This window comes from Dipodomys spectabilis, unplaced genomic scaffold (genome assembly GCF_019054845.1).
Source record: "Dipodomys spectabilis isolate Male_0828 unplaced genomic scaffold, ASM1905484v1 ptg000019l, whole genome shotgun sequence".
Lineage (NCBI taxonomy): Eukaryota > Metazoa > Chordata > Mammalia > Rodentia > Heteromyidae > Dipodomys > Dipodomys spectabilis.
The window spans coordinates 10,179,657-10,206,645 of record NW_024870696.1 but is presented as its reverse complement, the minus strand read 5'-3'; the positions used below and the strand labels follow the sequence as shown (position 1 = coordinate 10,206,645).

General features: G+C 35.7%; 2 protein-coding genes across 2 annotated transcripts; one reads left to right on the top strand and one right to left on the bottom strand.

Annotated features, from left to right (window-relative positions):
• Positions 1-693: 693 nt before the first annotated feature.
• On the bottom strand, positions 694-3,772 carry LOC122103884 (olfactory receptor 2L5-like). Its single transcript, XM_042674572.1, is given in 3 exon segments — positions 694-1,218; positions 1,221-1,370; positions 3,488-3,772. Coding segments are annotated over 3 exon segments (960 nt in total).
• Positions 3,773-17,465: 13,693 nt separating this feature from the next.
• On the top strand, positions 17,466-18,455 carry LOC122103883 (olfactory receptor 2T8-like). The gene has a single exon (XM_042674571.1). It carries the CDS (start codon positions 17,466-17,468, stop codon positions 18,453-18,455), a length of 990 nt encoding a protein of 329 aa, XP_042530505.1.
• The last annotated feature ends 8,534 nt before the right edge of the window (positions 18,456-26,989 follow it).

The following is a 26,989-nucleotide window of genomic DNA, read 5'->3' as shown; positions in this document are numbered from 1 at the left end:
CTAGTATCTAAATTCAAACTCCTGTATGAGTCATCCAGAGTCATTTAAAGACTTCAGGGTCTCTAATGAGCTCCCTTTTAATTTCATTTATAAGTTCTACACTGAAAAAAAGATAACTGGTGCAGGATTGTATGCTGTCTACTTAAGAAAATAACAAATCTATGCCTTCTGATTAGGTCTATCTATTCATGAACTATGGTTTTTTTTCTCTTCTACACGATAAAAATTACAAATTTTTCATTTGATAATAAATAAATCATATGTAAGATATAAATATATTTATTATATTGAATGCCAACTCCAGTTAGACTATTTCCAATCTCATTTCAACAAGCCTAAATCAGTCTTCCCCTTTGACAACAAATTTGCACATAATACTTGCATTTTTACTATTGAAAAATATACCACAAAATGTTATGCTTTAGTACTACAGATGTTCATATACACGAATGTTTGCCTGTGTGTGTGCATGTGTGTGTACCTATATATATATATATATGTGTGTGTGTGTGTGTGTGTGTGTGTACCTATATGTCTGAACATTTGTAAGGAAATTTGGTTTAGATCTGAGTATTTTTTGTTATGTAGATTGCTTTGGAAACTTAAACAATAACATTAAACAATATTATTGTTACTATCCACTATTGAGTAAACTTACAAAAGAGTTCTGGAGACTCAGATGGAAAAATGCTTCTACCGGCTTAAAGAGCAAATTCTCTGAGTCACTCTTCTCAGTGCTCCCATTACTTCTTTGTTTCTCAGGATGTAGATGATGGGGTTGAGCATTGGGGTAAGGATGATGTAGAATACAGCCACAAACTTGTCCTCCGCTGGAGATCGGAGGGATTTGGGACATAGGTAAGTATATGCAAAGGGTGCATAGTAGAAAGTCACCACAGTGAGGTGGGTGCTGCAGGTGAAGTAGGCCTTCTTCCTCCCTGCCCCCGAGTGCATGCGGTACACAGCAAGGAGAACCCGACCGTAGGAATACATGATACCAGTAAATGGAAGCATGAGAAAGAAGGTTGTGCTCAAAAATACCATGTATTCATAGAGTGAGGTGTCCATGCAGGCCAGAGTCAACATGGCAGGGACATCACAGAAAAAGTGATTGATAGCCCTTGATCTGCAAAAAGGGATATTGAGCGCATAACCAGTGTGAGCACAGGAGTTCACAGAGCCCAGTACCCAGGATCCCGTTATCATGAGCACACACACACTCTTTTGTTCATACGAATGGGGTAGTGGAGAGGAAAGCAAATAGCCACATAACGGTCATAGGCCATAAAAGCCAGTAGCAATGCTTCAGCACCAGCTAACGTCAGAAAGAGGAAGATCTGAATGCCACACTCAGCAAAGGAGATAGACTTCTGACCCAACATGAAATTTTTTTTAATATAATTTAATTTTATTTGTGAACATACTGTACAGAGGAGTTACAGTTACATGGGCAGGATAATGCGTACATTTCTTACCAAGCATTGCAGCCTCCTCCTTTGTTTACCCTTCACATCCCTTCCCAGCCTCCCCCCTCCCCCCCTAATCCCAATCCTTCTCCTTCCCCCCCCCCCCCCCCCCCCCCCCCCCCCGCAACAACGTTGTAAAGCTCGTTTTGGACATGACAACTTGTACTTCTCATTGTTGCAACAGGTCCACCTGTATCCTTAAACAACTGGTTTTTCCCCATCTCCTCCACAAGTTATACTGACATCAAATATAGTGAAAGCAGGGGTTATACTGTGGGGGAGGGACATACAAAGCAACAAAGAGATAATCTTATAAATGTGTTAGAAACACATGCATGAAAGAAAAAAAAATTAAAATACACATCTAAGGGTTCATTTTCCTGACATCACATTATCTGACCTTTTCCGCTTGACTCATACATATACTAGATATTACAAATAAGGGAAACCATAGGACCTACGTTTCTTTGGGCCTGGCTTACTTCACTTAATATAATTTTTTCCAAGTTTTTCCATTTCCTAACAAATGGGGCAATGTCATTCTTTCTGATGGAGGCATAGAATTCCATTGTGTATATATACCACATTTTCTTGATCCATTCATCTACTGAGGGGCATCTGGATTGGTTCCATATCTTAGCTATGGTAAATAATGCTGCAATAAACATAGTTGTGCTGGTAGCTTTAGTGTGGTCTTGTTTGTAAACATTAGGGTAAATGCCCAAAAATGGGATTGCTGGGTCATAGGGGAGCTCTATGTGAAGTCTTTTGAGGAACCTCCATACTGCTTTCCAAAGTGGTTGAACAAGTTTACATTCCCACCAACAATGAAGTAAGGTTCCTTTCTGTCCACATCCCCTCCAGCATCTGTTGTTGTTAGAGTTCTTGATTTTTGCCATTCTAACTGCAGTGAGGTGATATCTCAATGTTGTTTTGATTTGCATTTCTTTTATGGCTAGGGATGTTGGACATTTCTTCATGTGTCTATTGGCCATCCTTCTTTCTTCTTCAGAGAAGTTTCTCTTTAAGTCTTTCGCCCACTTACTTATTGGGCAGTTGTTTCTTTGAGGATTTGTTGTTGGGGGGTTTAATTTTTTGAGTTCCAAGTATATTTTAGATATGAGACCCTTGTCCGTTGTATGGCTAGTAAAGATCTTCTCCCAATCCGTGGGCTTTCTATTGATCTTGCTAGCTATGTCATTTGCCCTGCAGAAGCTCTGCAACTTTATGCAATCCCATTTGTCCAACCTTTCTTTGATTTGTTGTGTTTCCGGGTCTCTATTCAGAAAATTTCGGCCTGAGCCAAGGAGACCCAGGGTTTCTCCTATTCCATCCTGTAATGTTTTCAGAGTGTCTGCTTTGAGTTCAAGGTCTTTGATCCATTTGGAGTTGATTCTGGTGCAGGGTGATATATAAGGATCTAGCTTAAGTTTTCTACATGTAGTTAACCAATTTTGCCAGCACCATTTACTGAAGAGGTTGTCTTTCTTCCATTCTATTGTTTTAGCTCCCTTATCGAAGATTAGATGGCTATAGGTCTGTGGGTTCATTTCTGAGTTTTCAATTCTATTCCATTGGTCCTGAGGTCTGTTCTTATGCCAATACCAAGCTGTTTTGATTACTATGGCTTTATAGTAGAGTTTGAAGTTTGGTATTGATATTCCTCCAGCAGTGTTCTTTCCATTCAGGAGCGTTTTTGCTATTCGGGGTCTTTTATTGTTCCATATGAATTTTTGGATTGCCTCTTCTATTTCCTTGAAGAATGAGGGTGGAATTTTGATAGGTATTGCGTTGAATTTGTAGATAGCCTTGGGAAGTATTGCCATTTTCACGATGTTAATCTTTCCAATCCAGGAGCATGGGAGGTTTTGCCATTTTTTAAGTTCTGTGTTGATTTCCTTTTTCAAGATTTTAAAGTTTTCATCATAGAGGTCCTTCACTTCTTTAGTTAAGTTAATTCCTAGGTATTTTATTTTTTGTGGGGCTATTACAAATGGAGTTGCTTTCCTAATTTCAGCCACACTTTTCTCATTGTCCAACATGAAATTTGAAACCATCCTGGGGACAGTAGTGGAGATATAAGTCAGGTCCATGAGGGAGAGCTGGCTAAGTAAGAAATACATGGGAATGTGGAGGTGGCTATCTAGGAGGATGAGGAGAATCATGGAGAGGTTGCCAACCAAAGCAGTTAGGAAGACAAGAACAATAAGTATCAACAGGAAAAGGCCAATCCTTGACGGGGGGGAGGGGGGGGGGAATAATCCTATTAAGATGAAATCTGTTGAAGTTTGATTGTACTTTTCCATAGGCTGTTCATTAACTTTTTCCTAGAAGCACGTAATACAGAAAATTAGAAATAAAACATTGAATGATTTGAACACATTAATCACACTGTGATTTCTTCATAAAGTATGACAGCTCTTAAAAATAAGTCTGTAGAAAACTGAAACTTAATTTTGTATCTCATGTATAAACTTCAAGAAACAAACTCAAGTGAGACAAGTAATTCACAGAAATTTACAAGTGTATAGAATGGATATATTAATTTTATTGAGTGTATTTCAGTATAAACATATTACTTCCTTAAAAAATCAGGTGTCTTAAACATGTTATATCATGCTTTATGCATAGGGCTTTTATAAGTTTCTTAAATATATACCTATTATTGGGTACATTTTTATCATTCTCTTGCTTTGGCTACTCTTTTCTATTCAGTCATATCACTTATTCTGAAATTGAAATAGATGTTCTGTTTAAGTTCAAAAACAGAGTATCTTTCTTGAGAAGTTCTTACAAATAAATGCAGAAACAAAGTATTTTATAATCAGATGTTAGATTTTGTTCATGTCTTCAAAATATCTCTAATTCTTATCAAGTGTTAAGTATACAAAGTATTTTCACTCACATTCAGAATATTCTAAACAGAAACTTTGCATGAACATTTATACCCCGCATTCATTATTCAAAAAGGGTATGTATGTTTTTCCTTTCGCTCAAGCTTACAGAACATTGCACATGACTTTACATTGCAAAATTTCTTACTTTCCTTTTTTTCTTTTCCATACTTAGAATTATTTGCATTTTGAAATATATATAGAATATAATTAACATTGTAATAATTATGGGTTTTGCAGGAGAATTTTCAAGTTGTATGATTCTTTAGAAAAACTAATATTACAAACAAATGCAGGAAACTGGCACTTAAAGGGTATAGAGAGAAAGTAAGGGGAAAGGGATAGACAGTTGAAGAGAGGAAGGGGGAGAATGCAGCCATATCATATACATTGTGGTTGGTTTGGGATGGATGGGGAAAATAATTAAAGGGTGATTTCAATCTAGTTGTGTTATACTTATAATACTCTAGGCTGAATGAAAATTCTTATACATCTACTTAAATACAATAAAAGCATAATTTCTAAAAAAGAAATAAATAAATACGTTATAAATTAAGTGAATATAGAGAAGAGATTAGAGGGACAACCACAATGCAAAAGTGCATGCTTTGTGACACAATATCTGTCAATGGTCTGAATCAGTCTTTAAGTGCTAGAAAGAACAAAGCCTACTAAATCTTCAACGTGGGTATTAATTGGAATGTTCTCCTAGAGGGAGAAGAGATCCCTAGAAAGCTCAACCTTCTCTGACCTGAAAGGGATGCCATACTTTCGTGCCGCTTGGAAACATAACTCATCACAGTGAGAAAAGCTAAAGAAAAGACAGAAACATAGTGAAAATGCACAGAAAACACTCTCACGTGTGCACCTATCCACACAAACACACACAACTGCACTGAGTCAATTAAAAACTACGAAACTATACAGCAAAGACACTGAAACAAAAACAACTTGAAATGAGGGTGAGTACTAAGGGAAATTGGGGACAGATGATTGGAGAGAGGACTGATGGTTGAATACAGTAGTAATTCTCAAAGTACATAAGTTAAAATAGCATTAATAGAATAGATATGAGGGAAAAGAAGAGTGATGGAGTGGTGACTCTGATCAGAATGTGTTGGACACATAAAAGGACATGTTTATTTGAAATATCCTCATACAGAAACTTGAAGATAATAAATAAAGTAAACTAAATATCAAATTAAATAATAAATCAATCAATTAAAATACTTAAAATATTAGTAGACATCCATCTACAGGAGTTTAATATCAGAAGTTTGTGTAGAGTGAGAGTCCCCATTAGGAGATACAGTTATTGTTTAAAATAATAGAAAAAGGCTTGCGCATTGAGGCTATGAAATATTTGTTTTACCCTGTCTAATACCAAGGAAATATTTAGGCATGATTTAAATAAATATTAAATTCTTATTAACTAATAGTCTACAGTTAATAATGGAAGAGGACTCAAAATATTGCATATGTGAATCTAGAAACAAATTGTAAGTAAATGCAGGATCCTCAGTCTGTTTGGTTCAAATGGGTTTCTAACTCCATGTGGCTACTGAGAATCTCCAGGTTAAAAAAAAATACTAGGAGAAAGTGGTTCTGTGGCTCAGGTGGTAGAGTACTCGCCTTGAGCTGAAGAATTGAAAGACAACACCCAGGCCCAGAGTTGAAGCCCCATAATTGATTTTAAAAAACGATATATAGATATATATATATACCAGGAGAGCTAGATTTTCTATGCACTGATGTTTAGATTCCTTATATACTGACATTGGAGTGTTATACAGTTATAATTTTATATGACTGGCATATTTGAACTAGAGTATTTGAAAACTTGAATAAAATAAAAATTGCGATTCCTTCCATCATTTATATTTTCAAAAAATCTGTCAATAATAATATTTTCGTAAGTCAATGGATATTATTTTCATTAAGAAGAGAAATAATGAAATAAAATATAAGTTCTATGGCATTATGGTTCTTAGCTGCCTATTAAGCATCTTTTCAATGATTTCTTGATCTATTTCTATGTGACAGCTCTCATATGACATCATTTCAAGAAATGTTACTCCTTATCGAAAAGCAAGCTTAGCTATTGAATATATATATTAAACACTAAAGTTAACACAATAGTTTTGCATCTGTAATAAACTACAAATAGGCTCCTATAATTTATATGGATAACTCCACTGAAATAGTAGTAAATAATCCATTTACAGACTATTCAAAAAGATGTCACCTGTCTTGATTTTCCTTATATGTTAGAGTATCAACATTAATTGTCCCTACAGGAAAAAGAAAAGTAAAAAAATATGAGGAAAACTTCATGGTAAGTTAAAATAAGCACCATAAACTTGTAAAAGGCTGTGCTTGATAAATCAACTTGCCTTTATTACCCCAACTCTGAAGAATCTGATCATGTATAAACACCTACCAGGATGGTATCACCTTAAATTTTGACCAATAACCATATGAATAATAGAACCATTAACAATTTACAGATGATGAAATGAATTCCTCTGATGCCATGCCAATAATTTAGACTTGGGGTGAATTTGATATAAATCTAGCTAATATTTATTGTTGACAATGCTGATACAACAGCATTATGTTTTAAACTACCCAGTTAAATAAAACTTATATGAACCAAAGTCAATAAAACAGGAATTCATCATGGGCATTACCTGGAGGAAAATTCATGAGAAATAAGGTGTATCAATGAACAATCTAAATTTTATTTCCTTCTAGGACTCGTTCTCTTTGTTTTCACATACTGGCTTTGTCGTATTCTCATTTTTTCCTACAAAAATAAAATTGATGATAGGTGGTGGGGATGCACAGATCAATTGCATATCCTCCAAGTGACTCCAATTTCTGAATTTCTCTCAATACTACAATATCCTTGCCTGGGAAATTTTACTAGAGCCAGATACTCGCATTGCTCTACAAATGATGTGAATGAATGTGTAAATTTCAAATGTATGTGTTTAGGATAACTTCCACTGCTTATACGAGATAATTCACAGTAAATGCTGGCAGAGCACCTTGTATACATCATCGCTAAAGAATATCTGGGACATCATTTAATTATCACTATCCTTAGCATCACCATGGAAAACAACCTAGCATTCCATCTGCACATTTGTTATTGTTATACTGTCCAGTGACTAATACAACTTCCATTTAATTATGAAGAAGCATTATAGAGTGCTCACATGCTCATTTAACTGAAATTTTTACTGATTTTTATATGAACTAAAAAAATCAAAGGTCAAAATAAACTGCAGGAAGTATTTATAGTATTAGGAAGAGTTTGTGTTTGAATAAAAGGACAATAAACAGATGAGTAAAACATATTACAGTCATTCCTGTAATTATCTGAAGTATTTCCAGCTGGTGTGTTTTAAATTTGAAAAAATTCAACGTTGTCCCATAGCTAGATAAATGTACCTATTACTATTGTATTTTAAACATAATGCATTCAAACAGTGACACATTTTGGAGAATGCTTTTGCACAAATTATGATTACATGAAATCTAGATAACTTGAACAAACTCATGATAACAAAGTGTTCAAGAAACTATTATTTACTCTAGGAAATACATATAAATACTGCATCCATTAGCAACAATTATCACATAGAAAATACTAAGAAATAGAGAAATCATTAATGAAGATCTGGAGTCTAAAGTGTCACTTTCTGCCACTGAATTTTGCAGGAACTCATCATGAGTCTACTTATGTATGACAGTCCTATATCTAAAAGGACCTTCATCATTCTTCTCTTTAAATGAGAAGTTATGACTTATCTTCCAAGATGATTTCAGTTGCAAAATTACACCTACTGCCCACAAAACCGTCATGTAAAATTGATTTCTGAAATATACCATAGACATAGATTATTGAACCTATTTTGTGAAATGGTCAACTTAAAAAAGGATCATTTTTCATATTTAAGTATTGAATACAGACAGGAATCTACATTATCCAAAGAGTTAATACAAGAAAGTTAAAAATCTAGGCAATCACTTTGCTTCATGTTTGGAGATAGTCATTTATGGAAACTACTCATTAAGTCCATTTCAGCTTGGCCCTAATAATTCTCAAGCCCCATTGTCCATTTTGGATTTGACATACAAATCTTTAAAAATTTTTATCCCTGCAAATATTATTTTCTGTATCTTGGTTCATTTGTAAGTAAATATTTTCTTGCATTTTGTAGTATTGTTTCAATTCATACAAATATTGAACATATATTTTGTCAAGCATGATTACGAACTTTGAAGTAAACATAATTTCGACAATATGATGCTTATTTGTGTGATCTTTAAAATTACCATAAATTTAGGACATATGTTTATACATAATATCAGTAGTTGACTATAAATTCAATTTAACTATCAATCACATTCAGTGTTTAGATATCCCACTACATTTCTCCTGAACTATAATATTTTATATTTTAGATATGAAAAGATACTGTGTTTTGAGAGTCAGCAAATAGTAAATTCACTTCACCTATTTTAGGAAAAAAAATAGCTAACTCACCATAGTAAAATATAATTTTCTGTTAATATTTTATGACCAAACCTCTACATTTTCATTATACTTTTACATTATATATTACATATACTACATAGTATATATTACATATACTACATTTTCACTATACATTTACATTATACTTGAAACAGGGCAGCTTTGAACCAACGAACTTTACAACTTTGGCGCGGGGTGGAAGGTGGGGGCGGGGGCTAACTGGGGCACGGCGTGGGGCCGGGAGATGGAAAGGGATGGTAAGCGGAAACAAAGGAGGAGGCAACTATGCTTGATAAGAAATGTACTCATTACCTTGCTCATGTAATTGTAACCCCTCTGTATGGTATTTTCACAATAAAAAATAAAGAAAAAAGTTCTCTTAAGCACTTTTCCAACAGTCTGAACTTCAACGTGATAAATAAAACACATTTAGAATATGTACCATTTTTATCTGGATACGTTTTACAGGCGCACTGGATTGAAGAGTTCACAGAGTTCTGCAGTTATCCATGAACAAAGTCCTATTTCTGGGTGAATTGCTATGAGCAATATTAAAAGCAACAAACATTCACATCTTTCATCCCTAGATTTGCCATCTGTGTTTCCTCCATAAGGACAATATGATACCAGGCCAATACTATATGTTGATTGATTTAACACGTGTGTGTGTGTGTGTGTGTGTGTGTGTGTGTGTGTGTGTGTGTGTGCATTCCCTTAGGAATGTCCACAGAAACTTGCCAAGGTTGCAAAATGAGTTTGAAAATTCCTATAGGGATTTCATACTTGTGCAAAGGGCCAATTCAATGGGAAGGAATACAAATATCTCAATGTTCATGGAATTCTGTAGCTCATATATTATTATTCATTTCATATCTCTCCATGTACATATGCATATTCATCAATTTTTATTTTGTTGGATACCAAATTTGCCACATTAAAATGAAATGTGAAAAAATTAACATTAACACTACAAGAAATTTTTGAATTTCAAAAACTTAGGAAATATTTATTATTTACTTTGTCATAGTTACTTTTATTTCTAATTCTTATCAGTATATTAGAAATTACTATCAGATCATAAAGAAATGACTATTTTGCCCGATTCTAGAGGCTCACACATTAATTCAAGTTTCTTGGGAGGTTGAGATCTGGGATCATGGTTCAAAACCAGTTTGGGCAGTAAAGACTGTGAGATTTCATTTTCAATTAACCACTAAAAAGGCAGATGTGGAGCTGTGGCTTAAGTGGTAGAGCAGTAGCTTTGAGCAAAAAAAGCTCAGGCTGCTGAAACTGAGCATATATACTGGCTCTCGCGTGTACATGCACATTCATGTGTGCATGCACACACACACACCAAAATAAGCAAAAAATATTAATCATATAAAATATACAATATGGACATTGGTGGGAATATTTATTGTAGATGCTGATTTCAATATTCTTAAATATCTTTCTCAAAATGGTGAGACAAAGGACAAAGAATGGACCAACGCAACAGTGATATTCACAAGACACTATGTGGGAAGAACTGTATACCTTGAGGGGGAGAGAGTCAGGGGGTAGGGAAAGTGGAGATGAAGAGGGAGGGGATTAACAATGTTTGACAAGAATTTTACTCATTTTCTTACTTATGTAACTGTAGGGTCTCTGTACATCACCTTTACAATAAAAAAATTAAAGCAATTAAAATCTCTAATTGATGTGCTTGTATTGTGAAGGGGTTCTATGCATTTAGTTTAGTTTAATTGTTACTTTACATTCTGGGAAACCATCCATGAAATAAAATATATGATCCTATGCACTTTGGCTGTATTGTTCATTTACTTATAGTAGATGTGAAGTTTGATAAAATTAATTACTGTGAATCCATTAGAGTTCCACAATGTTCTCCTCACAAGGAATGTGATCTTTACTGATAGATTGTAAAAGAAGAAAGGTGAAGGACACCTCCAGAGGACCAAGTAGGTTGTAGACATTGAGAGGTTACTGAATTCCATTTCCCTCATTTACTTTTAGCATGTGTGAGGTTGTTTTATCTGAGGATGAGAAAAGTAAGCTTATTATTTGTCTCATGCTGATCATTTAGAATAAGTCTCAAATGTATGTATGAATAGTTGTAAAACTGAAAAAAATATGGTTCAGCAATAGCTACACATATGTATTAACCATTGCAAAATCAGAACCTTAAAAAAAGCCTATATATTTCTTAAGTATGTGTCTTAGGGAGATAGTCAATTTAAAGACAACTCTAAGAATCATTTAAAATAATGTCACCCCTTCCCTCACCCTCTGCAATTTTTCCTTCCTGTTTCTACCCACAAATAGTATAGTTCATTTTCATCATAGTGTCATTTTAAAAGTACAGAAGTAATATCCTACAAATAATACTATTCCGAAGAGGGTGGTGTTCAACTCTGGTGAATAAACTAAGGGATCATTCCCATGAAAGAAAGCTGCTGATTATCCACATATGACAGCTATAACATAATAATAAAACATGAGAGTCAAAATGACTTCTTCATTCAAGGCTGAAGAATGTATGTTGTGATTTTGGCACCTCTTCCTCTCTTGCTCCTTTTCCTTCAAACATTTGATGTAGCAAGAAATTATTTGTTTATGCAGAAGACATGAATTTGAGTTCTAAAATCTGGAAATATGAAAAAAACAAATTTGTTCCTTATTACAAAGGCTGTGGTATTCTATCACTATAACATACAATGTAAGAAGACACAAGATCCTTCTTGAGTATGAAGAACAGAATAAGAAGAACAGGAAGAACAGAAATAACCATGTAGTGGGATGGCTAATACTGAGTACAGTCACAGAAACCAACATTCGACCATATCACAACATCTGCTGTATGAGTGAATTTTCATTCTCAAAGCTCATCATATGGAAGGTAGACAAGTTCCTCTGGAGAACAGAAAAGCACTGTATTACAATAAGAGTGAGTTACACACTTCAACCATGGGATCTACCACCACCACTTATCAGAACAAAACACATAGGAACAGCAAAATTCTTATATCCCATGAGAGACATTGGTCATAGAACCTGAGGTTTTGTGCTGCATTTGTCTTTTGTTATTCGTTTTTCATAATACTGAGTTAAAGTTCGGACCTTAAATTTACTTGTCTGCTAGGTTTGTACTCTACCACTTGAGAAATGCTGTCCACATATTTCTTTTTGTTTGTGTACTGGAGTTTGAATCTCATAGACTTTTCTGTTCAGTTTGGTTTCTTACAGTAGTCTTCCCGATTTCAGCCGTTTGAGTAGATTGGATAACAGGAAGGAGCCACGGGTGTCTAGCGAAACCAAATTGTTTTAATGAACTGCTTCTCTCATCTCTTCCTTTTATCAAGCTAGAAAGTCTGTGTTTTCTAACAGTGTTCTTTTACATTTTTGGTGCCATTCCTGGGAAGTGAACTCAGGGCCTGGGCACTGTCTCTGAGCTTGTACTAAAGGCTAGCATCTTATCACTTGAGCCACAGCTCCTCTTTCAACTGATTGGTAGTTAAATGGAGATAGATTCTCATAGACCTTCTTGCCAGGGCTAGCTCAAAACTATACTCAGATCTCAGACTACTGAGTAGCTAGGATTACAGATGTGAGCCACCCACACGGAGCTACGTTTGACATCTTTTGAATATAAACCCTGAGTCTTCCATCAGTTGATTCAAGATTCTCATGATAACATTGAGATAGGGTCCATTTAATCCTAAACTCTTTCCATCTTGCTTCTGGTACCTGAACTCCAAAAGAAACATTTATTTGGTGGACTGTTGGATATTTTTAGCTGTCTTCTTTATTCTGTAACAAAGTAGTAGCCTGCTGGATTCTAGAAATACTGAACCAATAAGCATAAGATCAAAGGGTCCTCTTCCTGCAGTGTGGTGAATTCTGGTGACTGCAGTGAAATGCACTTTATCCTGGGCTTTCCATGTCCTCCTCCCTGCAGGACTGAAATACATGCTCCTCAACTGCTTGGAGTAGTGAAGTCTTGTCAAGGACAAGGATGTTACAGGAAACAACTGAGATTGAGTCCAAACAATGTTGCCATGGTGACAAAATGGAAGCATCACTTGACCTCCTGCAAGCCACACAAAGTAACAGGTCAGAGTTCTTTCCTGGGGTATCTGAGGCTTTAGCTGTGACCACATCAGAGTTTTGTGGCACCCTATGCACAGCTCTGTTTAAATCGTCCCAAGATGCTGGACCTCAAATCACCGCTAGTAAACCAAGACTCTCATGTGTGCCTCCTGGGATGAAAAATATAACAGAGGGTATATTATTATTATAAATATAGAGAACATATTTATAAACATTATGCACCTTGGGGGCCTGAATTTCACACTTAGCAGCTCTGGTACATTACCACTATGATGATTTCAGCCTAGACTGGCAGTGTTCCAGTCCCAGTAATAGTTCACTGCATTACTGATATAAAAGGAGGAGGACGCAGCTAGAATAAATTTTCTCAACACCAAGAGGAGCTTTGAGACAGTGTGTCTCACAGAGGATGTGGATCCATCCTATTCAATCACCATTTTTACTTCTTTTAGGTAAGACACATGTCTCTGTTGCTGTCTCTTTCTCTATCTCACTCCATCCCTGTCTTTCTTGCTCCATCCCTCTCTATCTCTCTTTGTCTCCCCCACCCCATGCTATGTTTGCAGATAGGAACTGTTGTACTATTGGAGTTAGAAATTCAGCCCCTTTTGTTTCCTTTATTTTTTAGATTAGGTCTGATTCATTTTGCCCTGGAGCCTTCTTCACAGCACCATCTGCCAGGAAGTCTTTTAATAACTGATCATTTGCTTGTAAACTTTGAACTCTAGCTTTTCGAGTTAGTCATTTGGAAAATTTTTTGACTCCACATCTTAGTGTTTGAAGCAAACAGTATTCTAGTTAATGCTGTCATTAGCCTAATTCAAATGAGAACTTATCAATTCTGCCAAAGAAATGATTTGTATGTTACTCTGATACAATATGCAGGACAATATTGATTTCCTATGTAAGTTTATCAGAATTTTAAAATCATATAGTGGTAATTAATTTGGAAAAATATGGAAGGAAAAGTTACAATGTTTTGAATATTCTGAGATTATTCAATGATGTTTTTGTGTGTGGGGAAGGCTCTATTTGTGCCCTGGATTTCAAGTACAAAATATGAGCTCTAAAGTAAAGATACCAAAATAATCAATAATTCTAATAAATAGTTATGGAAGCAGAAGAAATAGTAACTACCAAGTTCCAAATTTCTGAGCACATAGAGAAAGGAAATCCTTATTTTCAGCCTGAATTTTTCTAAACAAACACTACTATTTTCTAAACAGCACTACTATTTTCCTACAGAAAGCACTACTTTTTCACTCAAATGGCCAACTACCCTAAGACTTCTTGGGCCCATTTTCAGGAATTTATGCCATAAATCTGCTTTGTTTCTACTTTAATTGGCTTCTTTATACTTTGATTGGATCAGTTACATTTCAATTGGAGTTAAAATTTCTCATTTTTACAATAGGAATACACACATTTTAGCAAATTAACATTGACTAAACAAGAAACATTATCAAGCCTCACATAGAGCACTTCCTTTTTTTCTCTGGTTGTGAGGCTTGAACTCTAGGTCTGGGTGCTGTCCCTCAGCATTTCAGCTCAAGGCTAGCACTCTATCACTTGAGCCACAGGGCCACTTCTGGTTTTCTGAGTGGTTTATTGTAGATAAAGAGTCTCATGGACTTTCCTGCCTGGGCTAGCTTTTAACCATGATCCTCAGATCTCAGGCTCCTGAGTAGTTAGTTTTATGGGCGTGAGCCACCAGTGCCCAACTAGTTTCTATGCTTTTTAAGTGACACATTTAAATAATCTTTACATAAAATTGTCTACATCCTATGATGTATTGACTAGGTCATTAGACTAAAACCTGATTTCACTTTAAAAGCATCCACTGAAAAGTAAGAAATGATGTCAAATGCCAACAGAATTATGCACAAATACACAGAATATATTATACATAGTTGATAGATGTTAATTAGAAAAAATAAATTATAATTCATGATAAGGAATTAATAAAACTACCAGATATTATATCAGTGAGGTAGCAGTCACAAATATAAAACCATTGTATTATGTGTGTATTATGTAAGCTTCCCTGAATTATCAACTGGATAGAGAAAGCAAATAATAGAGCATTTAATAAGCTGGGAGTGGAGAGACTAGATATTTGTCTTATGAGTAGCAATTTCATATTAGGGAAAGATCAAGATATATAGAAATGTATAATGGTGATCATTGAACCACTATACATATGTGTATATATATTTATTTGTTTATATATATATACTTATATATTCAAATAGATGATTATTTATCTGTAAGTAGATTTGCATATTTATATTTACATATATGTGTTTTGTGTGTATGTGTGTGTGTGCTAGGGATATAGCTCAGTAGTATGTCACATATGTAACATGTGTCAGGTCTTGGGATTCATTTCACGACAAGCAAAATAAAAGATAACATGGCAGCAAAAATAGATTTTTTTAAATTTCCAAGTATACTTTCTACAAATTTGAGTTTAATAACATTCAGAGGTTTTAAGGCATGGAAAATCAAGTCCCTTAAATGACAGATGTGTTGAAAGTGTTTCATAACGTTGGCAATAAGATGTGAGTGAGATCCAAGGTGAGAGTTTTATGTGACTCCTGGTGTTGGGAGGGCTCACTGGATCTGTGAGACTATGAGGGACACAAATCTAGGACAGAAAGGTGACACTTGCAAGGGAAATGCATTTTCAACACACTTAATTTTTAAACAACCAAATACAATGGAGGAGGCAACAATGCTTGATAAGAAATGTACTCATTACCTTGCCCATGTAATAGTAACCCCTCTGTATGATATTTTCACAATAAAAAAAGAAAACTTAAAAAAACAAAAACAAATTATAACATATGATAGTTAGGGTAGGGCAGAGTCCTATGCATCATGTTTTCAAGGTAGAATTACATTTAGTCAAGGGGGATGAAAAAAGTGGGAAAGGGGAATGCTTTAAAAAGAAATGGACTCTATCTCTATCTCTCATGGAGATGTATTGTGTTAGACAAGACTCTTGAGAAGAAATGAGTATCCTCATCCAGATTCTTGGATTCAACAGATGAAGTCAGGATTGGCACTTGCAGATCAAAGATAAAAATGGTTTTTAAATATTTAAGTTCAGTTAGGTATGGAGAAGAAATTCATTTTCCCTGCTCTTGTATAGAGAATAGTATTTTTTAGCTACCCAATAACGTGCATTTTTGTGAGTATAAAGAGAAACTGTCTACTATAGCAAAAAGCTATTAAATCATTTGACTTTGTAGTTTCATATGGTAGGAAAATCTCCCAGAAAGTCAGTATTACTCTGTTTAAATCTCTGTGAACTGAACTTCATGTACATCCAACAACCCCAAATTTTTAAAATTTTTAATTTTATTGTCAAGGTGATATAGAAAGGGGTTACAGTTACATAAGTAATTAGAAGATTTCTTATCAAATTTGTTACCCCATCCCTCATTTTTCTCCCTCTGTCCCTCCCCCCTTCGAATTGTACAGATCATTTCCAACATATTGTCTTGTGAGTGTTGCTAACAACCCCAGATTTTAACTTATGCTTTCTATCTATGGTCTATTTCATTTTTCTGTTTCTGAGAATGTATTTTTTTTGTTTGGAAAGTTCTTCCTGGATTTCATTTTGGAGAGAATTAATTGAAATGGGAATTTTTTGCACATTTTGATACCAAGTCTATGTGAAGACTTACGACTAATTATCTTACTTATACATACACACATCTCAGCTTCTTAGACTATTGATTATATATCAGTAATTCAAGTGCAAATAGATGAGCTATTTATTTCTAATCTGTTTTTATAAATTTAACCTATGTAAATTGTAAATTCTTAGCAATTTGGATCATTAAACTTCTTACATTCCTTAATTTTAAAACTCCATTTATATCTTAAAACCTAATTTATAACCTTAAAATTAAGAAAAGTGAGGGAATGAGTGGAGTGGAAGGAGTGTGTGAAAATATTAAAAGGGTAACATTGATCAAGAGGCATGGTATTCATATACTTCTGCATCTCTATTCTTATTTTTTTAATTTATTTCATTCTAAAGGTGCTGTGCAGAGGTTACAATGATATCAGTAAGGTAATGAGTACATTTCTCGTAGCATTGTTACCCCTCCTTTTTCCCCCACTACCCCTTCCCTCCCCTACCTCCCCCACTCCTCCTCCCACAAGTTATAAGGTTCATTTCCAACATAGTGAAACTCCTTTCAAGACCTACCTAAGAAAAATAAAAAAAGATATTGCAAAAATAATATAGATACTAAACTAATGAAGTATTTATAATCTATGTATTTGTTATTCATATATAAGTGTGTGTGTGTGTGTGTGTGTGTGTGTGAAGCTTTCAGGCCCTGAAAGCAGATAAGGGATTTGGCATAGGTCTCATCATTTTTCACAGGAATAGCTTTCTAGAAATCAATTGTTCAATCATATAAAGCCTCACGGATGTTGGAACCAGTCTCCTATTCTCCATTTCCAGGATTCCTTCTGGTAGAAGTCATGGACAATGGGAACACCACATCTGATTTCATTTTGCTGGGCCTGCTTAACCACACCAGAGCACACCAAGTCCTCTTTGGGGTGATTCTAACTATCTCCTTCACCTCCCTAGCAGGCAATGCCCTCTTGATTCTTCTCATCCACCGGGACCACCGGCTCCACACGCCCATGTACTTCCTCCTCAGCCAGCTCTCACTCATGGACCTGTTGCTCATTTCCACCATTGTGCCAAAAATGGCAGCTGATTATCTGACTGGCAAAAAGTCCATCCCCTTCTTTGGTTGCGGTTTGCAGATCTTCATCTACCTCACTCTGGGTGGTGGAGAGAGTTTCCTCCTGGCAGCCATGTCCTATGATCGCTATGTGGCTGTGTGCCACCCACTGCGATACTCTGTTCTCATGAGCTGGCCATTGTGTCTGAGAATGACTTTGGGGTCCTTGCTCTTGGGGGCAGCTGATGGCCTCATGCAGGCTGTGGCTACTCTGAGCTACCCATTCTGCGGTAGACGTGAGATAGATCATTTCTTCTGTGAGGCTCCCGCAGTACTGCGTTTGGCCTGTGTTAATACATCTGTCTTTGGGTATCTCATGTACATCTGCTGTGTGCTGATGCTTCTGATTCCTCTTTCCCTCATCCTGACTTCCTACGGTCTCATCCTCGCTGCTGTGCTCCGCATGCCTTCCACAGATGCCCGCAAGAAGGCCTTTGCCACCTGCTCTTCACACCTGGCCGTGGTGGGCCTATTTTATGGAGCTGCCATTTTCATCTACATGAGACCCAAGTCCTACAGGACAGCGGTTCATGACAAGGTTGTGCCAGTGTTCTACACTATCCTGACGCCCATGTTGAACCCCCTCATCTACAGTCTGAGGAATAGTGAGGTCAAAGGTGCCCTGAAAAAGTACCTGGCCCCCGGTGCAGCCTTACCTCTTTAATAAGAATGCACTGAAATTCACTTCTTTCATGATTGCACATTTATATGTGATTTTATAGAGGAAACTTACTGAGTAGTCCACCCTTATCCATAGGAGAAATGTTTCAAAATTGCTAGTGGTTACCTGAAACCTCTGAATACCAGAACCTCAATATCCACCTGTGGCCAGGGCCTCTCCAGGTTGACATGACACAGCAAAACCAGAACAAATTGCTTTTACTTTTTTTCCTTTTCATGGGTACATTTCTTCTTACTGTAGATTTTAGTAGTGTCTGCATATTTTGCCTCTTAGTTCTTCTTCAGTTGAAAACTCCCATCTTTTTACCTTAAAAAGCACTTTACATTTATCTGAACGACAAGAATCATTACTTTTGCACTTTATGTATGACCATGATTAAGTACATAAGGTTTGCTTGAATACAAGCATCATGAGACCTTCTTAACAGAATTAATATCTTCCATGTCTGGTAAATGACTGGCTAGATAAATGGGGGGCAGGGTATGTGATGTGAAGCTGTTGGAGAAACGTGTACATATCTGGTTTGATGAGCCAGGATTTCCTGAGCTTTTCACTGTGCTCCTACAAAAGCATGGCTTTCTTTAGTTTTCTTTAGTAACTGTAGCTATAGATTTTAAAACAAACAAAAAACAACAATAGATAAAAATCTGACTAGTGGGGCTGGGAAGGTGGCTCAGGGGCAGAGCGCTTGCCTTGCATGCCTGAGGCCCTGGGTTCGATTCCTCACCACCACATAAAGAAAAAAAGCCGGAAGTGGTGCTGTGGCTCAAGTGGTAGAGCGTTAGCCTTGAGCTGAAGAGCTGAGGGACAGCACCCAGGCCCAGAGTTCAGGCCCCACAACTGGACCCAAAAAAAAAAAAAATCTGGCTAGTGTAGTTGGATGGACATATCTGCCTTTGTATTATTATGTATTTGTCTTCAACCTTTTTTTCCATTTCATTTTAAAGTACAGAGATGATCCAGCATGCTGTGAGTTTATTATCGAAGCACCATTGCATGACAAATTGTATTTTAATAGACATTATAAATTTTGCTAAATACTTAATCAAATATTTCTCTACCTGATCCCACAATGAAATTTTACTCAGAGTGAACTAATTAATCAACAATTGTAAGGGTATTTTCTTTTGCTTCAAATTGAGGTAATCTTTTTTTTTCATTTTTTTGTTTTTATTTTCAAGACAGTTTCAACAAATACCTGTACTTGTAGCTTATACCTATTTCCAGAATATAGTATCCAAATCTACCAAAAGGGCTCTGTGGTTCTTTCTAATGAAAATTTTCTTCACGATCACCATCATTAGTAGCTTTTAATTCCCATCCTATGCTTAGTACTACTGTAAACATTCCTATCAGTGGAAATAGCAGAAGTTAATTTCTTTTTCCTTTTTGTGGTACTAGGCTTTAGATTAAGCACTCAGCCAGATACACAGGCACTTTACCACTTGAGCTATGCTGAGCTTCTATTTGTTATAGTTATTTTTTTCAAATAGGGCTCATATTTATGCTTCACTCTATCGAGACTGTGATCTCTATTTATGCTTCCTTCATATCTGGAGTAACAAATGTGTGTCTTAGACAGTTTTTGATTGGTTGAGATAGGATCTTGTGAACATTTTATCTGGAATGGCTGTGAATGTGAACCTCTGGATCGCCACCTCTCCACTGTCCAGGATTACAAATGTGAGTCACCACCATACTCAGCATGAAGTAGTTGTTGTTTATATATTTTTCTTTCTCAGAGATTAATGTTTGTAAAGAGTCCACTGCATATTTTATCCATCTGTACTTTCTTTTTTAAAATTGCAAGAGTATTTTATTGTCTCAGATATTACCATCTGTTTAATCATTACTTGTTGATGTATAGCTAGACTACTTTTGGGTTTAGTGTAAACGCCTTACAGATCAGGTTTACTTATAAAACTTTGAGTAGCTAAATAATGATCTGTACATCATATCATTTTGTAAAAGTGGCTATTAGATTTTATATTTTCACTAATAATTCTAATAAAGTCCAGTTACTCCAAATATTATCAACCTTTTCCATTTTAATAATTCTCATGAGTGAAGTAGAAAGCAATTTTCCATTATGTTTGATGACGATTGCGGCTGAGTATTTTTATATGACATATTTTGTTAACTATATATTTTTGTCTTAGAATACAGAAGAACAATGTCTGCATAGTTCCTTTGAAAATGGGTAGGAAGGGACGGGAGTAGATAATTAGAGAAGCAAATCTGATAAAATTGCAGAGTATGTCTATAAATACCTGTCAAAATAACCCAAACCCCCATAAAATAAATTGATGCTAATAAAAAAAATTTTTAAATCAAAACAAAACACGTTGTTCCTTCCACAGCAAACCAATTTGGTAGCTTACTTAAGGTAATGTATGACATTCAAATGAATATTTGGGTTTTGAAATAAGGCTATGCAACTATAAATTTTCTAACATGCTTGAATTCCATGCCAGAAGATTAACTCTGTGCCTTTATGTAATATTAATTCAATCTTTTCCATTTTATTTATTATATTAAGTGAAGTAAGCCAGGCCCAAAGAAAATATAGGTCCCATAGTTTCAATAACTAGTATATGTCTGAGACAAGCAGAAATGGTCAGATAAGTTGATGCTTGGTGAAATGAACCCCAAGATAAGGACTTAAATGGGTTTTCTTTCTTGCTATTGTTTCTAACATATTTATAAGATGATTTCTTTGTTGCTTTGTATGTCCCTCTCTTATGGTATAACCCCTGTTTTCACTGTATTTGATGTTGGTATAATTTGGGGAGGGGAAGGAAAAAAATTGTTTAAATAGGGATACAGGCAGACCTATCGCAACAATGAGATGTACAAGACATTATGTTGAAAAATGAACTTGACAATGGGGGAGGGGGATGGGAACGTGTGAGAAGGGGAAACAAAGGAGGAGGCAACAATGCTTGATAAGAAATGTACTCATTACCTTGCTCATGTAATTATTACCCCTCTGTACGGTATTTTCACAATTAATAATAATAATAAGTTACTTGTTTGATTTAAGTGCACATTATAACACACCACTGTAATTCTCTTTGAGTAATACATTATAAATATGAAATTTTCCAGAAATTAATTTTATTCTAAGCAATTAAATATCAGATTAAGAATACAAAAACGATCTCCAAACTGAAATTTAAGGGTTCAGAGTTTGTCTCTTATCTTTAGCTGGTAAATTAACATCCTAGAATAGTTTAAGGTAACAAATCAGGCACATGTGAAGAGAATTCATTCTATAAATCAATTAATTATAAATATTACATAAATAATGTTATTCTAAAAATATATAAGCATGTATTTATGACCCTTAAGCATAAAGAAATTTCATATAAAATGCAATCTTTTGGAGATTTACTTCAGGATATTTAGATATTGAATTTTTATTCTTTTACTTTTGCTAATATTATTTCACTGAACCCATCTTTTCAGCACCTTTACTTAACTAACATTTGCTGCATTTCACGGGCACAACAGACAGAAGAAGCTACAGAAGATAGTGGCAGGAATCTCTAAGCACACCCGGTTCTGCAGGCTTCAGTGACTCTGAAAAGGCATCACGAGATGATATAAGAAGTTTTGTGAATGAAGCTGACCTACATCTGAGCATCATGTTTCTATTCAAATGAATCTAGCTTACTTTTTTTTTTTTTTTGGTTGGTCATGGGCTTGAACTCTGGGCCTGGTCCCTGTTCCTGAGCTTTTCAGCTCAAGGCGAGTGGTCTAACACTTGAGCCACAGCACCACTTCCGGTTTTCTAGTGGTTTATTGGAGATCAGAGTCTCATGGACTTTCCTGCCCAGGCTGGCTTTGAACCGTGATCCTCAGATCTCAGCCTCCTGAGTAGCTAGGATTACAGGCGTGAGCCACCGGTGCCCAGCTAGCTTACTTATTATTAACTCTGGTTCATCATATGATCTCAGGTATATTCTGATCAAAGGGCAATTTCAGTAAATAGTTTGCTTTCATAATTTCTTTATAACACAACAAATATGTTGATAGAACTCTTACTAGGTGTGGGAAAACAGTGTAACTCTCTAAAAAATAAAGAACAAACATTCCACTAATATTATACTTTGTTTTTATTAAGTAAGTATTATAATAAATTATTTTATTGCTTTGTAACTTCATTTTTTTAATTATTAGGCTTCCACTTTATCTTATTTGTTTATTTATATTTGGTGACGGTCCTGAGATTTGAACCTAGGGTCTGAGCACTGCCTCTCAGCTGTTTTGCTCTAAGCTAGAGCTCCACTACTTGAGCCACAGCTCCACTTCCAGGTTTTTGGATGATTAATTGGAGATAAGAGTCTCATAGACTTTCCTTCTTAGTCTGGTTTGAAACTGCAATCCTCACATTTCAGCCTCCTGCATAGCTAAGATTATTTACTGGAGTGACCCAGTGACACCCAACTTCATTTTTCTCATAATTATTTCCGTATGCTTACAAAGTGGGCAGTGTTATTTGATATAAACAAACAATAGACACAAGCTTATTTTGCGACATTCAGAGTCTTTTTTGTCCAGATAATAGTCTAGGTATTTAAAAGCGTTCATTTGGAAATTGCCAAAGTGTCTTTATAACCCACATTAGCATGCATCTTTACAAAATAGATCTATTCCAAAATAGATTTATCCTTCCCTCCTAAAGAAGAAAATGTTAACGATTGAAGTTTCTGAGCCAGTGAGGAAACTGGGTATTTTCTGGAATTCGAGATTGATAACAGGCCTTCCGAGTATATGTCAGAGATAAAGTCACTGGTCATATAGTCTAATCTCTGTGGGTCCCCCAGTGCATCTTGAAAATAAAATAATAAGTATAAAATGCTAATACATGGCTGATGGTTAAAACTGGGTGCTGGTAGCTCAACCCTGTAATCCTATCTACTCAGGAGGATGAGATCTGTGGAACATGGTTTGAAGCCAGCCCAGGCAACAAAGTCCATGAGACTCTTATCTCCAATATGCTACTCAGAAAAAAAAAGGAGAAAAACAAAGGGGGGGTAACAATGCTCAACAAGAAATGTACTCTTTACCTTACGCAAGGAATTGTAACCCTTCTGTACAGCATCATTACAATAAAATAAAATTTAAAAAAAATGGAACTGACCATGTGGCTCAAGTGGTAGAGCACTAGCTTTGAGCAAAAGAAGCTCAGGGACAGCACCCACACCATGAATTCAAGCCCTAAGACAAAAAATAAAATCTCACATACTATTGAAAATAGAAAAAAAATTTAACTTTCCTAACTACTATACATGGAACAATTTAGATGAATGATTTTAACACATTCAGTTAAGTATTAAGTTTATTTGATAATTATATAATTGACTTATGTAAATAAAATCACCTTGAAAAATTCAGCCTCTCTTGTATCTGCCTATCTGTGGTAAACAGTCTTTTGGAAAGCAGACTCATTCATTGCCTTCACTCAAAGATCTCCAATCATTGCTATCAATGTTATTTGCTGTGTGTCCATCTGGATTAATGCTAGAGCAGGAAAATATCTTAGAAAATGTGTTCTGAATGTTTTTTGATAGTTGTGGAGTTTGAACTCCGGCCTGGGCTGTGAGCTCTTCTGTTCAAGGCCAGCACTCAACCACTTTGAGCCACAGCAGTGGTTAACTGGAGATGAGTCTCATTGACCTTCCTGCCCAACCTGGCTTTGAACCATGATCCTCAGATCTCAGTCTCCTGAGAAGCTAAGCTTACAGGCATGAGCCACCACTGCCTGGGTACCAGGCTGAGATCTTTAAGATTAGGAAGCTGGGCATTAGTGGCTCACATCTGTGATCCTAGCTACGCAAGAGGCTGAGATCTGAGGATTGAGGTTCAAAGCCATCCCGGGCAGAAAAGTCTGTGAGAATCTTATTTCCAATAAACTACCAGAAAACCGGATGTGATGCTGTGGCTCAAGCAGTAGAGCGCCCACCTTGAGCTGAAGAGCGCAGGGACAGCGCCCAAGCCCAGAGTTCAAACCCCATGACAGAAAAAAAAAAAAAAAGATTAGGAATACAACAATAAAACATGTACAAGGAATGATATAGAAGAGCTTTAGAAAAAAGTTTTATTTTTTTCTTTCAACAAATGGCTTTTCATTATCTTAGTCAATCAAAGCTTAAACAAACTGCATCTACCTGCAATATGTAAAGTCTTCTGTTCCCTGCCAGAGAACGCCAGGAGTGTTTTCTGTGTACCCAGATTTGAAACACACAAGCCTTGCTACATCATCTCTCACTTCCTTTCCAGGGGATCCCCTGGGGATTAGGTTCCTCAGCCTGTCTTATCAAAACTTGGACGTTTTTCTCCCAGAGACCACATGCCACAGGACTCATGGTGAGTAAGTGACTTCCTCCCGTCTCTGCGCTTCTTCCAAATAACTTTGCTCCCTTATCCTTCCATCATGGTGTAACAGAGGCACCATCCAATGCCTCTGGTCCATTCAGGTTTATGTGTGAGAAAGCTTTCATTTTGTCCTGTGTGAGGTAAAATAAGTGGGGGAAAATGTGGAGGATGAGGACATGAGGGTGGGCAATAAGGTGTTCAGATTTCTGGGTCCTGTTCACAGTTCTTTAAGATCAACCTGCATCAACTCATTACTAGGCAGAGGCAGAAAGTGCCTATGGGTAAGAGCATCTCTTCTAAACAATGGAACAGATGTGTTCAATTCATCATTCTAACTCTGAAAGAGAAAGAACCTGTTTTAAAGAAAGCATGAAATTATCATGAAGGGAAGGATTTACACTGAAATTTAGAGAATAGAAGACCTTGAAGACCTAAGAAATACTGTGGTTGATGGTTTACATAGAAGAAAAAAGCAAATTATGAAAATAGATGGGAGGATTTTTTTGCCTAAATAATTCATTGGATGTTACTGTAGGATTATATGCTTTTTTAAAATTCAATAAATGTGAGAAAGCAGCCTGTTTCCATACCGAAAATTGTGTTCTAGAATAAAGCACTTGATTTTTTAGTATCAATAAAATAGTATTTTAGTTCTACTCTTATGACTAAAATATTTATCTGTGGAGAACTAGAGGTAGGTATTAATTTGTCATTATCAAGTGCCATTCTAATTTCTGTCTTGAGAAACTGTCTTACATCCAGGAAAAGAATTATAAACAACAAAATGTGTCATAGGCTGATAGTTATCCTCCTTTCAAACTTATTAGATAATTCAATGAATATTTCCTCAATATTTCCCTACCACTAACATTTATTATAAAATATATAACACCATGCAACAATTATAAAAGTAGCATATACTATATTGATTTTAAAATTAAAATATGATAAGATCCAAAATTCAGATATACGAATTAAATTTAAGGTAAAAATACAATAATAAAAATTTATGTATTTAAAAGTGACACAATTAAAATCATTTGCAGTTGACAAAGAAAAATATTAACTTATAGACTGCAATACATAATTTTAGCTTTGCCTTGTGGAGAAGAAAAGGTAGTGTTTCTTTTTACATTATTTTTACAAATATTGTAAGTAAATTTAAGTAATATGGTAACATTAATTAAAATATTCTGTGTAGAAATTTACTGTGTTCGAAAGCAATGATCCAAAGACTTCTAAATCTCAACTTAAAAGTTCTCTGTTGATAGTGGAGAAGATACTAGTTTGTATCTGTGGAAAATTACTTCTTCAGTGTGAGCTTGCAGAGTTAATATTGCCCTTACTGTTTATTTTCCTTTTTCAGAGATTATTCCCCACTTCCTATTTGTCCTGTAAGAAAAACATGAAATTATTCAGTGATTCACAAACTGTGTAGTAGAAATTGTGCTATTACTACGTGTTATTTCCAGTCCCAGAACACACAATTCAGAGGTATAAATCATTTTGAGGTTTCCTTTGGTAACAGACTGTTTCATTTTGAGCCTTACAAAAATATTCTGCAAGATTTCAGAATGGCACAACAAACATCCTTATAATAGAACCTGAATGAAGAAAACAAATAGGTCATGTGTCTTCATTTGCCAGTTTAGTCAATTGGCTACACTACTGGCTTCAACCCGAAACAATTAGTGGTATGTGACTACACACAGTGCTGAGACTATGCTGCTTTTGTTCACCTGGGAGAAAAGTGTTGATTACATGCTTTAGCGTATGCTTTTGGCCACCATGGCAGTAGGCAAATCAAAGTACCCATCAGGATATTTTTCATGAAAGCCATTTATAGAGCAGAATGTGCAAGAACTGGTGATTTTTGCATAGCTATCAGAGACACAATGAAGTTAGTTTGATTTGAGGCTTCACCAGTTGTGCAAGATGGAACTATCTTCTGTTTAGGTGATGTACTTGGACAGTTTGGTGACAGCTATGATAAATTTGATATCCCCATGAGATTTATGATGCTCTTAAATCAGAGTGGCAGCAGGAAAGGATGGACATTTTGTAACTCTGCAATGATATCTGGAGGGTTAGAAGGGAAAACATGTGGTCTATTAAAATTCCACTTAAAGGAAAAC

What these genes read in the sequence shown, in the direction of transcription:
- LOC122103883 (XM_042674571.1), top strand. Translation starts at nt 17,466, where the DNA reads ATGTTGGAACCAGTCTCCTATTCTCCATTTCCAGGATTCCTTCTGGTA.